Source organism: Cotesia glomerata, linkage group LG3 (assembly GCF_020080835.1).
Source record: "Cotesia glomerata isolate CgM1 linkage group LG3, MPM_Cglom_v2.3, whole genome shotgun sequence".
NCBI lineage: Eukaryota > Metazoa > Arthropoda > Insecta > Hymenoptera > Braconidae > Cotesia > Cotesia glomerata.
Window position 1 is genome coordinate 30,476,852 of NC_058160.1, and position 17,712 is coordinate 30,494,563.

The 17,712-nt window shown below is 37.0% G+C and overlaps 1 protein-coding gene across 4 annotated transcripts; it reads right to left on the reverse strand.

The window, feature by feature from the left end:
• On the reverse strand, window positions 1–16,608 carry LOC123260460. Of its 4 annotated transcripts, none has more exons than XM_044721560.1 (9): window positions 16,362–16,607; window positions 9,641–9,713; window positions 7,066–9,556; window positions 6,891–6,978; window positions 6,636–6,783; window positions 1,542–6,556; window positions 1,055–1,292; window positions 807–944; window positions 1–603 (listed from the first exon to the last, which is right to left on the reverse strand). In XM_044721560.1, the coding sequence occupies exons 3-9, from the start codon at window positions 9,384–9,386 to the stop codon at window positions 113–115; spliced, it is 8,439 nt and encodes a 2,812-aa protein (XP_044577495.1). In that variant the 5' UTR covers window positions 9,387–9,556; window positions 9,641–9,713; window positions 16,362–16,607; the 3' UTR covers window positions 1–112. The 4 variants fall into 4 exon arrangements, 3 of the variants coding, with proteins under 3 accessions (XP_044577495.1, XP_044577494.1, XP_044577496.1); XM_044721559.1 differs by lacking the exon at window positions 16,362–16,607 and adding exons at window positions 13,267–13,458; window positions 13,530–13,665 and having other exon boundaries at window positions 7,066–9,713; XM_044721561.1 differs by having other exon boundaries at window positions 1,551–6,556; window positions 7,066–9,713.
• Window positions 16,609–17,712: the final 1,104 nt, after the last annotated feature.

Genomic DNA, 17,712 nt, shown 5'->3' on the forward strand with positions numbered 1-17,712 from the left:
AAAAAAAAAATAAATTCTATTAAAAACTTAGGCCGTTTTTTAAACGCCAGTTATAATTAATCTTCGAGTCAATCAAATAATCAAGGGTCGAAATAAATTCATCAGTTAGAAGTTATGTCCTGGGTGCTGGAGGAGGATGACTGTAATAAGGCTTCTGGGGCGGTGGTGGCGGGGTGAAGCCGGGCGGCGGTGGTACAGGCGTCGGCGTCGAAACAGGAAACCGTGGTGTAGTTGCGGGTGGAATAGTCGCTGGGATAAATTGCGGAGGGTACGGATTCGCACCGGGTGGTGCTTGCGGCACGAGAAATTGTGGAGGTACCGTCTTACCCACTGTTGAGAGAGTTGACGTCGGTGCTGGCACTGGATAAATCCCTGGAGGTGGTAGTGGCGGTGGAATTGGCTGCGGTACAGTCATAACATACGGTCCAGGCATTCCTGGTTTTACTTGAAATTGCGGGTAATGTATGGCCGCCGATCCTGGTGGTGGTATGTAAGTTTGTGGGGGTAATTGCGATGAAGTATACGGCGTCGGTCCTACAGTCATTGGAATTTGATTTGGCATTGCTTCTTTACGTGCTTTTAAAATAGCCTCTGCAGTTAATCCTGTTAAAAGAAAATTTTATTAAATTTAATTAATAAAAAAAAAAAATTTTTTTAATTTCATCAATAAAAATTTTTTTTTTTTTTTTTTATTTTAATTTATTTATAGTAAAAAAAAATTTTATAAATTTTATTAATAAATTTTAAGAATAAAAAAATTTTTATAAATTTTATCAATAAAATAATTAATATTTTAAAATAGTTACCTTGTTTTCTAGCCCTTTCTTCTTCATCATCGCTCAAAAAAAGTCCAAATTCGCGTTTCAATCTTTCCGTAAGATTTTCTCGCTGTCTTTCGACAAGCGTAGGTGCTGCTGACCATCCAATGACACCTTCTTCATTGCCTGTAATTTAACTATATATTAGCCTTTATACCAGTCGAGCTTATCCCTAGTACCACTAAAACCCGTGTCTTATAATAAATCAACAACTTTACAAAAAATAAAACAATTACCTTTACGTTCGTCATTTTCCGAGTTAGCAAACAACGGAAGAGACGTCAAACTCGGAATATCATGACTCGTCTTAGCATTATCATCATCGGAGCTCAGAGAAGATGTTCCGCTGCTTGCGCTGTCTGATCGACCGCGTGGACTTTTGTCTGATGATGAAGCTATGTCACTTGACGGTTCAGGTTCTGGTGGTGTCTCCGTGTACTGTTGTTTCCGTTTTCGATACTCGGAGATTGATAACTAAAAAAATAAATTATTTTTAATTTTTAAAATTCATCAGTTGGTTTTTTAATCTAAACTTCTAGCAACAGATAAGAAGACAGCCAACAAAATCAATAAAGCGGAAGGATGAATGGAGATGACATGCTAGATAATTATTACTAAGAACCAGCTACTTGAGTACAGGATTATTGACTGGAGGGATGAGTGAAGGTTTGAAAAGAAAAATAAACAGCAGTCTACCCTAGGCAGACTTGACTACATTCCTACCGTTCTAACCTTACGCTTGACTGGTGCCGGTGTATCGTGTTTTGGAGATGGACATCGATTGGGCACTGCTGTCCTCGGATCTTTTAGCCTCCTTACTTCAGGCTGAGGCGGCGGTGGTGGCAGGACTTTTTCTTCAACTTTAGCAGGAACTATTTCTTCTTTAGCTGGGACAGTTGGTAAATTCTCTGGGACACTTGGTTCCGTCACTATAGCTTCAATATGATTCAACACAGGTGGACTTGTATTTTCCAACAACGAATTGAAATTTTCAGACGGCGGGCTCATTTTTTCTAATGCTGGATATAAATTATCCAAAGGCGTGCTAGCATCGTCCACCAACGGATTTATACTTTCCGACGAATTAGTATTTTCACTAATATTTTTAGGAGATAATTTAATCTCCTTGGTTGATAAATTAACATTCACTGGAGAAAAATTTGCTTTATTTGGTGAAGAATGTGATGTTTCTTTAGGTGATGAATAAATGTCCTTCGATATTGAATTAATTGGTGGCTCCAAGTCTTCCGGAGACGGGTTAATACTTTCTAATGGTGGATTTATATCTTCTGGTGACGGATTAATATTCTCTAAAGGTGGATCTGTATTTTCAGCATTCATAAACGGAGTCGGCTCTTCATCAATTTTAGATCTTAAAATTTCTCTCAAAGCAGTCGAGAGTTGATTTTTATCCTCGCCATTCTCTGCTATTTCCACAGACTCCATGTCGATTGTCGATTCAATCATCGCGGCTTCAAAAACAAGACTTTTCTTCGGAGCTGCGGAAGAATCGGGTTTTTTACGGATTCTTTCACTCAATGGCGGGATTGACTGAAATATTTTAGGCGGTTCAACCACAGCAGCCTCGCAATCGATGTTCGAAGACACAGAATCAAACATTGACTCCTCAGACGTTGTTGTCGTCGTCGTTGACTCTAACTTAGTAGTCTCCGGAGATTTCAACAAAGTGTCTGAATTTTCAGCAACAAATACTTGACTACTAGCTTTAAACTGTTGATTATGAGACATTGTCTCAAGTTCCTTGAAAGCTCTTTCCTCCACAGCTCGTTCCAGCTCTTTAAATCGTCGCGGTTCTTCCTTGGGCTGCAGATCTCCAATATCACGGTCTTCCGAGTCAGAGTCTTCTTTGGAGCTGTCCATTAACCCCTCGATACCATCCATGCTTTTGTAATCTTTATCCGAGCAAGTGTCAACCTTTTCCTTGTAATCATTACCATCATCACCGGTTATCATCTTCATCTGCGCTTCAACGTCAAACTCATCAATAGAAGAAGCATCGTTAGACTTACAGTCTTTTTCTAAACTTTCAAAAGTCTGATCAACAGTCGCTGTTTGACTGTACGTCAATGTCATCTCTGAACTTTGTTTGACCTCAACATCAGACTCCATTGCAATAACCGGTGACTTTGGTTCATCGTTTTCTAGGTCACTTTGGTTACCAATTTCCATAGGAGATTTTTCATCTTGCAATGGTGAACTTGACGACTCTTGTTTGATCGGATACTCTGGAACGCTGGGAAGCTTAGTGACGTCTAAAGATTCTTGAGGTTTAATATCAGGCTTTACTTTGACTTTAGTTAAATTAACAGACGTAAGTATGTCATGATTATCCTCATCTGTCTCCATAAGCTCGTCTTTGACATTTATTTTAACCTCAGTTTTTATTAAATCGACCTCGTCTTTTACCACAACATCTATTTTATCACTCTCTCTGTGATCTTTTATTTCCGAGTCAGATAATTCGGGTTTAGTTTTAATAGCCTGAAAGAATTCCGGTTTCTCTGACTCTGAATTGGTATCTTCTTTCAAAGTATCAGCTTCATAATCAGTTTTAATCCTTCCCTCCATGGACAGCGGCGAGTGTGGTTGTTCGCAAAAATCATTTTCAGACAAAATAAGCGCAGAGTTAGTAGGACCGGCTTCAGTGTGTACGGGTGTTGGCGTAGTCGGCGGAGTATAATTGTCCGATGAAATACTTTCACGAGCGATTCGCCGTTTTTTTGGCGGCGCTACCATTTCACTGGGCGGACTTTCAGGTCTGCTGTTGGGCGAGTCGCATTCTTCAGAGATGGCTTGTCGTAGCCAACGTTTCTTAGCTGATCCTGATGACACTGGACAGCCGTTGGCATTCTGAACAGCTTGTTTACGTTGTGGCGGAGAATCACAAATTCCCGAAACAGAGTTAGCGGCTTGAACAAGAGTCGCCAGACTTTTAGCCGCATAACTTTGAGTCAAAAACTCAGGCGAGGGGTCAGTAGGTGAAAGAAAATCAATGGACCTATTTGTCGAAGGAATTACTGGACTTGGCGATGGTACAGACGTAATTGACATGTTTGGTGATATATGAGGTGGTATTTGCACGTGAGCTTGCGGTGTATCCGGAGAATCTCTCAGCCACTCATTCATCATTGCCTTTTTGGTTTTGGGAAACTTGAATCCCGGAGCGAGAGGTCCAACCGCAGCTGCAACTAAAAGACAAGCCGATGACAACGGCGTCGAGGGAGTTGAACTTTGAGAGCTGCTACTCGCTCCACTGTCGCAAGTGGGACTTTTACTTGGTGGTGGTTGCTGGAGCGGCGGTGAGCTTGGACCGGGTATGTTTGAATTAGCAAGAGCTAATAAAAGACCCGCTGCTGTTGGTATTGTTTGATTATTAGACTCCCGAGCTATTCCCACGTAATTTTCCTCCTTTGTTGGAGTGTGAAGCCGCGGAGAAAAAGGAGCCTCGCGATTAGGTATACATGAGGAGGGTGGTGATTGCATCATGATACTTTCATCACCAGACGACATGTCTGAGTCGGCTGAATTTAATCTAGTTCGCCGACTATTTTGAGACTGTGAACTACTTGTTGTTCTTGCCCGACCCTTTCGTCTTTTTCGTCTGAGCGGTCGTTCAATGTGCTGTTGCTTTGGCCTGGTGGGAAGGCTGAGAGGCAAATCATCGTTATCACTGTGGGCGCCTCCGGACTCTTTTCTCTGAGCGTTTCTTGCTTGGACTTCTTGCTTTCTTTGTTCGGCTTTTTCTAGTCTCTCAAAGGCTTTCATAATAGCTTCCATTTTACGCTCCTCCCGGGTCATTTTCTTTTTATCTTTTTTGCTAGTTTCTTGTGACGTCGGAGCGGTTGGTGGTGTCGAATGAACCACTTGTTGCGTCGGTGGCTGTGATGCTAAAACAGGAGCCTCTTCCTTAGGTAATACTTTAGTCACTGCAGCAGTTACGACTGTCGACGTGCTGGTAGTTGTCGTCGTTGTTATCGTAGAAACAGCTACCGCTGTTGCAGTTGCTGTAGTTGTTGAAGATGACGTTGTAGTAACTATCACTGACGTAGTAGTAGTCATCGTTGTCGTCGCAGTTACCACAGCGGCTGTTGATACAGCTGCTGGTGCAGTTGTTGTAGTGACAGTTGACGTTGGAACAGGTGCTACAGTGTTTGTTATCATTTTCTTAGCACCAGCTGAGACTGTTGGAGTTGTAGATGTTGAAGACGTAGGAGTTGGTGTTCGGTTTGGTGTCAACTGGCTTGTAACTGGCGGTGTTGAAGAAGTTGTTAAACTAGACACGTCATTTTCCTCACTAACAGTATTTCTTCTACCTCGTCTTCTTCGTTCACGACCATCAACATTCTCCGCAAGAGTACCATTACTACTTCGCCGTGAACTACCGAGTTGTCCGGTAGTCGCAGTGATTTGACAAGTACGTGGATTACCACAAGCACATGGAAGAGGCGTACTGCCGGTTAAATTAGTATTAGGAGAAAGCAGTAGATCGTGTTGCTCATGACGAATCGTTATTTCGTTACTTTTTTCAATAGCCGCTATCGTAACAATATACAAGTGTAACGTACCTTTTTCTATACAATGTTTTATCTCAGCATTAGGTTTACAACTCCGCCGTACAAATCTAGCATCGTTACCGTACGTTCTTGTGTCAACACAAACTTCGGTCCCCTCACGTGGTAAGCGATAGAAAAATACAAAAGGTCCTGGTCGTTGCGCATGCTGCCGTCCTTGGGGATAAGACGACCTGTGTTGCGTGCTCAACATATATTTACCTCTTAACTCAATAATTGGTGTATTAGGTGGAAGGTATACAGTAGCTACTAAAAATCTTAGACTGTTGCTTTGTACATTAATCCGACACTTACCGCTAACGCCAGAGCTCATATTACTCTGTTTTAAATCACCATGGGTACCATTTACTTTAATGCTAGATATTCTGGCTCTAAGCTCAGGACTATAGTGATTTGTCACAGCCTCTTCATATCTCTCAATCCACTGCCTCAGTGGAGCCATGTTAGATCCCCAAGCATCTTGAGTTTCATCTTCACCATCTAAACTAATTCTACGCTTTGTTTTTCTTTTTCCCGGACCGCGTTTTGCAGTTTCCTTCTTTCTCCCCGCACTTGCTTGTCTTGGAAGCTGCTCTCGTCTTTGACGCTTAGCGACATTATTGTTGTTGTTGTTATTGTTATTATTGCTATTACTATTGTTGTTGTTGTTATTATTGTTGTTATTCAACTTCCTGAGTGTCGAAGGAGGAGGATCGGATTTTCTCCTCGGAACTGAGAGCTGTTGGAGCTGTCGTTTCTTAGCCGGTGGATTATTGCTACCGACATCAGTGTCCGCAGAGCTAGTCGATGATGTGTCCGACGATGTATCAGAGTTGAGAAGCTCCTCGCGCTTTCGTAATTGAAGCGTACGTGCTCGTTGACGGTCCACACGACGTGGTCGGCAAATTTCACAGAGATACTCGTCAGGAATGTTTGATCTGTCGATACCCATACAATCAACGTGCTGCCAAACGAGGCAGCGATCACAGCAAATCATATAACCATCGTCATGCTCAAAATCACATATACATCGCGTAACACTGTCCTCGTCGTCACCTTCTCCTTCTGGAGCTGTTTCGGTTTCTTCACCTTCGGGCTCTACTTCACGACCTCCGTCACTACTGATAGCACTCGCTGCGTCATCTGCTGTGATATTGTTTGTAATTACTGTAAAAAAAAAAATTTATTTAATATTCAATTGATAGACAATTAAAATAAAATTTATAATTGTCAGAAAAATAATTACCCTGATTGTACATAAATGAATGTTGAAGAGTTGAACCACTTGCACCATTTAGTGGTTGCTGTTGTGGATGTGGTGGTGGCGACGCTGGTGGTGGCGTTCGCGGTGGTGGAGCTCCGTAGTTATGGTCTTGAAGGACGAACTGCAGACACTAAAATTCAACAGGATTTTATTTAAAATAATTTACACAAAAAAAAAATTATTTAATATTTATGTGTTTTATTTCACATAAAATTTGACTGATAATTTTATAAATACCTCATAAGGTAGCGGCATTCGTCGTACAGGTGAGGTCGGCTGTTCTTGAGATTCTGGTTCCTTTTTCAGTTGCATTTCTTGTCCCATTCTGATAATAAAAATTCAATACAAGTTATATTAATATAATGTTGAATAAGATAATTATAATTATTTAAAATACTATTTATATACTTACTTTGTTTCCATCTCTTTATGAGTATCCGGTGAAACTATTGGTAAAATAGTTTTAATTTGTCCACCTTGTGGCCTTATATTTTGTGACTGGGGGTACTGTGGTGACATTATTATTTGTTTTTGCTGAATATTTTGCTGTTGAATTTTCATAGTTTGATTTTTTTGTATCATTATATTAGAAGTATTCAATTGCTGAGGAGGAAAATTACGTAGATTTGTTTTTTGTGAGAGTTGATTCCCAACAGGGACTGGAGAATTGTTAGCCGTTTGAGTTTTTAATGAGTTCATATTAGTATTCAGAGAAGTTTTTATCCCACCAACTTTTTGGGTATTATTACGCTGTTGCTGATGATGCTGCTGCTGATGATGCTGCTGCTGATGTTGCTGTTGTTGTTGATGCTGCTGCTGATGTGTAACTTTTTGCGCAGGCATTGTTTTTATACAACCCGGTTGCTTTTGGGAAGTCATTTGATTAACAACAATATGTTGCTGAGGTGATTGCTGTTGTTGATGCTGTTGAATTATTTTAACCGGCTGAGCATTGACAGTGCGATTCATCGAGAGTCCAACTTGTTGAGGATTTGTTTTCATCTGACTCGCAGCATTGCCTTTTTGACCCACAGTTTTAATCATATTGCCAGTGTGTTGTGAATTAATGGAAGAATTTTTCATAGGACCAACCTTGAGAAGCATTTGCGGTTGAGATTGTACTTTAGCATTGACAACCAAAGGATTCTTTTGATTTATCGGAATACTTGTGAGAGTGGCATTCTGTTGAATGACATTTAATTTTGGTTGTGAATTAGAATTAGCTGACACCCGAGCTGTCTGTAAAGTAAGCGACTGCTGCTGTTGCTTAGAAACCGCTTGTCCTTGAATAGACTGAGGAATCATTTGTTGAACATGAACCGTGTGATGTACATTAACTTGAGACTGTGATATAAGTTGAGCCTTACTTAACGCAACAGCAGAACTAGCCTGAATTTTTGAGACATTTGGAATACTACTACTTTTAACAATATTACTAACATTTGTAAATTGTGAATTTTTCGGTGAGTTATTTAATACCAAAGCTGTTTGAGATTTTTGTACTGATGTGATTTGAGATTTAGGCTGCTGCTGCTGAGAATTCTGAAAGTGTACAGCATTATTCTGTGGCTGATTTTGTGTTGAACTTGTTTTTTGTATTCCGGCAATAGAAACTTTCTGGACGTTATTGGCCCCAGTAGAAGCAACTTGTTGCCGTTGAACGGCTAAAGTTTTTGGAAAGACTCCAGCAACCTTCTGTAGCGCTTGAGTTTGATCAACTGGTACTTTATGATTAGCATTAACTCGTGAATTTATAACAGTTTGATTAGTCGACTGATTTTGTTGAATTTTCTGATTATTTTGCTGCAATCGTTGAATACTTGAATTAGTGATAACTTGCGTCATCGTTACCGGGGTGATAGCGACATTCGTCGACAGAGTTTGGGCTTTAGAAACAGCTTGTACTCGAGATGTAAAATTTTTCGTAACCATTCCTTGATTATTAATGCTTGTAATAGTTTTTACTTTATGAACATTGCTATTGGGAGCAGTAGCACTTGGAGATTTATTCCGTAACCTCTGGATGTTAGACATAGTACTAGTTGAGGTGATTGTTTTAACACCCGCAGCTGTACTAACTACCTTCTGTGATGCTGTACTTTGAATAATCCCCGATGAATGCTGATGTTGCTGCTTATTCGGCACAACTTCATACGTGAGTTGAACTTTTCCGGGAAGATTTGAGTTAGCAGTGCTGTTAATCACCGGCTTGGACGTCAGTTGATTTACTGAGGTTGTATTATTTCCTGCTGAGCAGGGAATCAACGTCCCGGTGGTGCTGGACGGTACCTGCTGCTGAGTCAGAATCAAAGGTGCTGCAATTATTTTAGAATCTACAGAAGTTTGAGCAGGTACACTAATTTTTTGATCTTTCATCGATTTAGCTGGGTAGACAATCGTTCCAGGTTTAGCAACTGCAGCAATAACACCTCCAACATTGGTAACAGTTGTTACATTAGTCTTGCTAGCATTTTGTTGAAATTTCATCTGATTACTCGGATAAACTATAGCCGGCTTGGTGACCACCATAGTTGATTTTTCAGGATTGTCTAATTCTTTAGAATTAACAGCTGCTGTTGTTGTTGGTGTTGTTGCTGTCGCTGTACCCAGTTGCAGGACAATACTCATTGGTTCGGTTGTTCTTTCTTGGATTGTAACCGAAGCGATTTCTCTGACACTCGAGGCGGTCTCCTCGAGGGCCTCGCCAGAGCCCAATTGCAGGACAAAACTCATGGTGGCTTCAGTGGTGCCATTGTTGTCGCCAGACGCAACTTTCTCCACACTACTATTCTCCGGTGACGGTCCGGGACCCGGGGACTGCTCCTCTACGGACCCACTTGCCCCAGCTGCGCCACCGGATAACTTTATTACCGACGGAGTCGACGTTTTGATGAATTTTATGGCTACCGTCGAAAATTAAATACGACGGTATGAATATTTTTAATTATTATTATTATTATTATTATTACTGGTATATTTTTTTATACTTTCGGCAGCCAATCGCTTGGCGATGATGCACAGACTCCGAGTTTAAGCTATTTGAGAATACTCGGCCAGGAACTGGAACAGAAAAAAAAAAATTAGAATATGTATTTAATTTATTTATAGTATATCATTAACGCCTAGACAGTTTAATTATTAAATTAAATAATCTATAACTGTGACAAAGTACCAAGCTGCATTATTATTAGATAGTATGTACTTATAGACCATAAAAGGATGGATATTAAATCAATTGGGTTACAATAATTGAGGGAGAGACTTGGAAAGCCAGCGATAAATTGAAAAAAAAAATAAAATAAAAAAAGACACTGTTACTGCATCAAGAAATACTTTCTATTCGTGAAATATCTCTCAGTTGTCGAGCCAAGTGATTGGATCTCTCGGCTTTCGTAGTTTTAAATCCTGTAAAATAATAAATAGCCATGAGAGTACTGCGGACATTATACATTTAACGTTTAGACATAAGACATTAGCAGTAACAGCGGCGAATTACTTTCACGATTAGAGAACTGCATCATACTCAATAGCGGTAGCAGTAGTCAATACACCGTCACGTTGTTTCTGAATTAATGATCCGATTGTATCAAGATTTCCAAGAAGAGAGAAAGAAAAAAGGTGTACAAAAAATAAGACGGATGTGCTCTAACACATACGTCTTTCTTACAATCGTTTTATTCGGTAGTTTAAAACTACGCTCGGGTCTTCGTAAAATTTGCTAGCCTTGAGATAAATTTAAATGTAGAATACCAGAAGTTTCGATCCTCTTTTAGAACGCTTCACCCGACTTTAGAACCAGATTCTATTTACAATAAAAAACATCCGGATTTTTTTAATAATTATTTATATATTACTGTTATTATTTATAATATTAATTCATAAAGATTTTTCAAAAATCTCATTGCTAATGTGATCGACAGATAATTATTGTAATTGCTGAGACCTTGGGTTTAATAATTCAAATTATTCATTTGAAATTCGCACTACGTGACGTTTTGAGATTTATAAACTGTAATAATAATAATAATGAGTTTGTGTGTATGTATTTATATAAAGCAAAATTTAAATCAATCTAGATAGAGAAATGAGACTGAAAATGAATCATCAACTTGGTAAGTATAAATATTCAGCGTATATACATATATTAGTATCGACCTGGTGCAATTGTAAACGTATTTTATAGCAGTATAAAAAATTAAATACTAATATAAATATGAATATGAGTATTAAAAAAAAAAAAAATATTGTACGATAAAATATCAACAACATTTTTCTACTCTTTCAACTGTACATCTGTACCCTATTTTAGCTTGCATTGCGTACAACCTCGGCAAAGCAAACCAATGTATAAATGTTTTCTTACATTTATACCGACGACAACAGTCAACAGAGTTCGGTTGGCAGCAATGGAATCTGCAGCGACCTACTTGGCGTACCTCGACCCTTGCATTGATTTGAAAAGCACGAGCCGAAATAATTCGCCAACTTGCTTACATTACTCTCATTTATTTTTTCATTTTATCTAGCTTGCTTTCTCTTGTCACTTGTTTACTTTGGCTCTCTTTTGCCTTGCAATTTAAAGCCCTGAATTATTATCCACTCAAATTATATAATTTAATTTTTCAATTAAAAAAAAAAAAAAAAAAAAAAAAAAAAAAAAAAGGGGATGTTTCTTTCATTGCGAACAGAGTCGAGGTAAGCACGAAAGAAGATGATGAGAAAAGAGGCCATGAAAAGTAATTGCTGAAAGAACCAAGTGAAATATGCGAGCTCCCGCCAATAACCGGTATTTACCATTATATTTCTCTCTCCTGTTTATTTTTCTCCAACATTTGAACCTCACTAAAGGAGAGAAGAAGAAACACAAGCCGGATAAAAAGTTTAAAGAGTTAGATCAAAGAAGAAATAAGAGTAGATGCATCTGTGATACTGTGAAGCAATCCAACCATCTATATATCAATGCATCCTTGTATTCTCATTATGAAACGTGTATATGTCGGATGAAATAGCCGTAACATTGGGCGATAAACGCGATTTCATCGTTATACTGCGCCAGCAATTGACATCATGACCTAACGAAGCTAAGCCTACTTTATAGTCCGGCTGATCATTATTGTTAGGCTGCATAGTCCTACGAGCCAGTGTCTATTGTCTCGTGATTTAAATATTCAATGATTTCTTTGTTATTCGCAACTCATAGGAGGCAATCATTTGTGACTACCATGAAGAAATAGACCAATAATAAATAATCTTTACAACACTATTGCAATTAACAGTAAAATTGCCCTCAGTTATATGTCATATATTTAGCAATCCAGGTGAAAGATGGCAAATATTTAAAATGACTTTTAAAAACAAAGTCAATGGTGATTTTCGAAGGAGAGAGGAGGAATGGCAACAACGCTGGGCCATTGTGTGAGAGCTCAGCATTTCATCCAAGGTTACCCAGTCGTGGGCATATTGGGCGCTCCACTCCTGCGAAGAAGACGGAGTAAGTACATACAATAATAATAACAATAATATTAATAATAATAGCAATAGCAATAGCAATAATAATAATAACAGTTCTGGTACAAGAAGACGGCAAATGTCCATGAACAATCTCAAGCAACGTTCAACAAACTCTACGCCACTGAAGAGTACGCTGTTGATTTGCACGAGTATGTTTTTTAACGAATGTATACGCCTAGTTGGATAGTGTACACAATTGTAGCCATAATAGCTTCTCCTACTCCTTTTAAACTTCATCTACCTCTTATTTTCTTTCTTCGTCTGCTTCTCATGGTCCTACTCTTTGTCTCACCGATAGACACTAGAGAAATGGCATTACACATCCCCACTGCATTACCAATTCTAACTTCAACCTAAAGTTAAACTCTTGGGTGGATAAAATATAAACTAAATTTTAAAATATATTCTCTCTGCAAGTTTGTAATACTCAAGAGATTTAATAAAAAAAAATTGCATCCATTTTGTTTGATAACGAGGTTCTATCCTATCCTTGGAAAAGCATTTTCCTGAACGAGGTAATCCTCCTCTGAATTAAGAGAAGAATAATAGAAGGAAGAAACAAAATTATAGGATAACCGAGAAGCAAAAATAAAAAAAAATAAAAAAAAAAAAGATTACAGAACAATTAGCTTTCATGACAACTGTAAATTAGAGAGCTAAAAAATAAATAAAAGAAATTGAGGGAGACAGTCTGCGGTGTGGAGGCTGCAGAATAATTGAAGCTGATGAGGTCAAATGAAAAAAATAAAAAAATAAACCTACGATTGGACGTACGTATGTATGAAATCCACACAAACAAATTGCAGTAAAACGTTTTGAGTTAAAATAACAAAGACAAAAGAGTTTTGATTTCGCGCGTGCCTGCATCTGTGAAAGCTACAGCTCGTGTGCTCTCACTTTATCCTTTGGCTACTGTTGCTTAATGTGTACATACTGCAAGTACAGTAGTGTACGGTCGATACCATTTCACCTACACTAGCTGATGGATACTCTAGCTCCAGTGTAGAAACCCACCCTAACTATTACCCAGTTATACGCTTTGATCTAACTCAACCATTTTACAAGTAGAGCCAGCTGAAACTCCAGCTCCACCCCCGCGAACCTTTAACTCCTTTATGTGGCCTCTACTTCTTCGTCTCTTGCTCCGCTGCTAACCAGCAACCTCTACTCGTGCTTCTTATCATATCATCTACAGCCACGATCTCTCTCATGTCGATTGGCTGTCGTTGTCCTCAGAGTGCAACGTGCAGTATGCAATTTCTACTGGCAATTCTTGGTTTATTATTTGAATAACCTGATGGTGTTTAAAATTTATTTTAATAATAAATAATTAATAAAAAAAATATTAATTCAAATTATTACTACCGTAGGTCTGGTTAATTTTATTCTAGGCCTGATCTTTTCAGCAGTTTTTATGTCAAAACTAATTTAACTTCTTGATATCTATTTAATCTCTTGGATGCTCTTCAATAAATCTGCTGATTATTTAAATAAAATTCATTGGTATTAATGTCAAGTGTGCTAAATAAATAAATGACAATTTTTCATGTTAAGTCAAATTAAAGCTCTGAAAATTTTATTGTAAAGAGACCGATTAAAATCACAGAGACAAAGGACCGTAGCAGATGGGTCGGATAGTCCGTGGTGTTAAAAAAAAAAAAGTGAAATAAAATAATGGGCCAATGGGGGGAGCATATCCGGGTTTGCTCGTGTGCATAACTCGGCAATCATAAACTGCGACGTAGAGTGCAATAGAGACGCGGGAGAAGGTCGTTGTACCTAGCAATCCGCGTACATGTTATGTTACCAACCTAACTCAACACGCTGTAGCCCCTGATCTAGCAATATAGATATAAAATAATAAAAAGGATATATAAATATATGTAAGGGATCTTGGTTGGTACAATTAAGCTTGTAATTGAAATTTTAATTCAATAAACCGGTTTAATTGGCCATTACTCACGTCATCAAGATCGTCAACTTATTGATTATTGATTAATTGATCATTTGGTGATCTATACCGAAGGATTGTGGATTAATGGTGAGGCTGTATTTGATTAAAAATGAAATAAAATCGACGACATGGTAAAATCGCGTGTAGGCGGCGTACGTTAACGGAAAATCGATGGCGCTTCGAAATGGCGATTCTCGTTGAGCTAGTTGTTTGTAGATTTATATATATCTATATAATTTATAAGATGTGTAAGACAAAAAGAGCAGAGGGATGTAGAGTAGAGTAGAGTATAGAAGAGGTAAGTAGGAACAAGAGCAAGTTCGAATAGGAACAGAGGATGAGGATGAGGAAGAAGAAGAGGAAGTTTCAGTACTATACGAATAGAACGTGATGGGTACAAGAGGGCATTTATTTAATGCGGAGGCGGAGGAAAAAGGACGGAGGACTGAAGGACAAGAGAGAACAACATGGAGAGTACCACCAGCGAGACGTCAAGTTAAAGGGTGACGTTATAAAGGTGAGGGGAAACTGGGAAAAGTGGAGGCAGTCTGATACCGCTGGTGGAGAAGGCTGATAGGTGTGCTGTGTGATTGTGTAGATGTAGGTGCTCGAGTTTGGTGGCCAGCCGAGGGGCCAGGAGGCGGACGGCTACCAACAAAATGGCCGTGATGTAAAACGTTACTAGCGCCGTCTGGAATTATTTTTTTTCTATTCCCGCCGGGAGGATAAATAAATTTTCCATCCACGATCTTGATATTAATTTCGTTCATTATGCTTTAATTTTGCCAGATTAATTATAGGACATCTAATCCGCAGAATTTATTTTCTGAAATAAAAAAAAAGATGGTTGATTTTGTAGGAAAAATTTTGCTAGGTTATTTTTACGTTAAGTATCTAATTAATGCGATTGAAAAAAATATTTTTCTGGTGAATTTTTTAAATTGTTCGAGACAATAGATATTTAAATTTATCTTGTGAGAAGGTTATTATTATTATTAGTTACTATTATATATATATTTAGTAATATATAATGAGTACAGACTGTTTAAATAATTAAATTTAATGTCTTGGGGAAAATAGTAACATGCTGTTGTTTTAGATTATTTTTATTACTATCGTAATTTTTTTTTTTATTTCAATTTTTATGTATTGTCACGTTTATGAGGTTTTATCAATAACTTAACGATCGAAAGTAATAGCGCAAAAAAAAAAAAAATAAAAATATGGTTGAAGTAAAATAGTGATACCGAATTTAAATGAACATTTTTAATAAATACGATTATGACAAATAAGACTGATAATATATAATCGAATTTTCGATACGTCTAGTTATCATTGTTGACCGATAGTGCCGTAACTAGTTTTAGTTTTATCATGCTAAATCAACTTAAACACTTGTAACTTTTTTCTTTATCAAAATTTTTTCAATAAACAATTCACTGTTATTATTATCATGACAATTATTATTTAAGCGAATTTATAATCGTTAATTGTGATATTAAAATTAGTAAACAAACGTAAAAAAATATTAAATTGTCGAAAAAGTAAATTTCATCAGAAAACTGCCGTTTGATTTTCCTATTAGTGACATAATAATAATAGTGTTAATAATAATGATAATAATATTAATCACATCAATTATTTTATAATTCTTACTGATAAACTCAGGTCGCACATTAACTCATAAAAATAATTGTTAAAAATAATTTATTATTTTTTTTTTTTTTCTAGTTCAAACTACGACCAGATGTAGCTTGTCTATTTTCACGATCATCAAAACTCGACAACATCACTGGTGACCACTAAAAAACAAATTAAGTCATCAATACATATGTTGTAATTGTAGATATCATCAATAAACTTCTTAACCATCAAGTGAAAAAAAAATTAAAGCATCTTTGAATTGAATAAAGCAAACGATGCCCGCGTTTTAGGGTTACATATTGGTTATGTGCGTAGAAACACCAGAATCACTGTAAAATAATTATAAAAACAATAAATAAATAGTCAAATATTAATAAATAATCACTTAATCACTGAGTAAATCAATAAACAACTTAAAATTATTATTTATAATACACTTAATTCTTAACAAATGCAGCTTTACACCTGACGACTCTCAAACTATTGATGTTTGTCTTATTAAAATAACATTTTATTATCAAATAATATTTAAAGAAAATTAATAACACAGTATTAAGCAGTCTAGGCGTTAAATAGTTTAATAACAATACAAGTCTTACCTTACTGTGACAGGAATACAGAGACTGACTTCAAACATTGATGTAAACACACGCATTTTAAACATTCAATTGCACCAAGGCAGCTATTAAAAATATTTATAAATCGTTATTTACATCGCGAATAATTATTATTCACTTATTAATACACTATTGCGTTATTGTTTATCGTGCTAAATACAAGAAATTCGCGATCTCTCCGTAAAACATCCATCGAAAACTAAAGATGGCAGCCATTCTTCTCTACAAAACATTGGACCACATCCACGGACTCCCGAGCGACGTAGCCTCGAACCAGTCGTTTTCCGGTTCTCATTTTACCCCGCCAAGTTTGAACCTTTTTTTTAAAAACGCGAAATTTTCCGCAAAAATGGCTGCTTATACAAAAAAACTGTCACACATTACAATATTAATGATGAATAAAATATTTTTAATAAATTATTTCAACAGAATAAGGTAATTTACAAAAAATTATATAAATAATTAATAAAAAATATCGCTAACATGCGGCGCCACTTGTTACTATTGTTAGAGACATCTTGACACCGACTATGATACCTCAAATGACAGATAAATTCACGGCGAATGTCAAATGTTTATGTTTATAAAAAAATAAACAATTTTGTGGTTAAAATAATTTGTTTGACAGCTGTGGTGGTTTTGATTGGACTGAAAATATTAATTAATAAATGACAATAATTATACAGCAATTGTTATTATCACTCTGTTGAGAGGTAAGGTTATTTAAAATAAAATAGTTGAATTAATAATATTTTTTTTCGAATTAAATAATTGGAGGTTGGTAAGATTGGACAAGTGGATAAATGTCGAGCTTCAAGGTAACAGAAGCCGCGGATTTGACTCCGAAGGAGAGGATATTGATTTCTGGTTACTGTTATATCTAAAAGCCAGCACTCGATGCTTAAATTACAAACAAAGGTAAACTTATTATTTATTTACATCACGTTGCTTTTTATTATTGTCATTTTACATTGATGACTTAAATAGATAATTCAAGATTTGTTTTATTTTGTATGATACGAGATAAATACAATGTAAAACTGTTAATAGGACTTGATAATATTTTGTTTAGGTCATTTATGATCGGACGAGTGTCAAGAGCTGAGGAATGGAAAACGAACATATAAAGAGGCTCTTGCTACCCGACGAGGAGACTTTATTTGAACAGATCATTAGGTATGGCCTGTATGTCGGCGCTGTCTTCCAAGTTATTTGCATATTAACCGTGGCTATTTATCATAATTGGCCCGGCGATAGTTTTTCTTCGCTAAAAGTAAGTTTTTTAATTATTCTGATGAAGATGATCCTCCAAATTTTCAGTTTATTAACATCA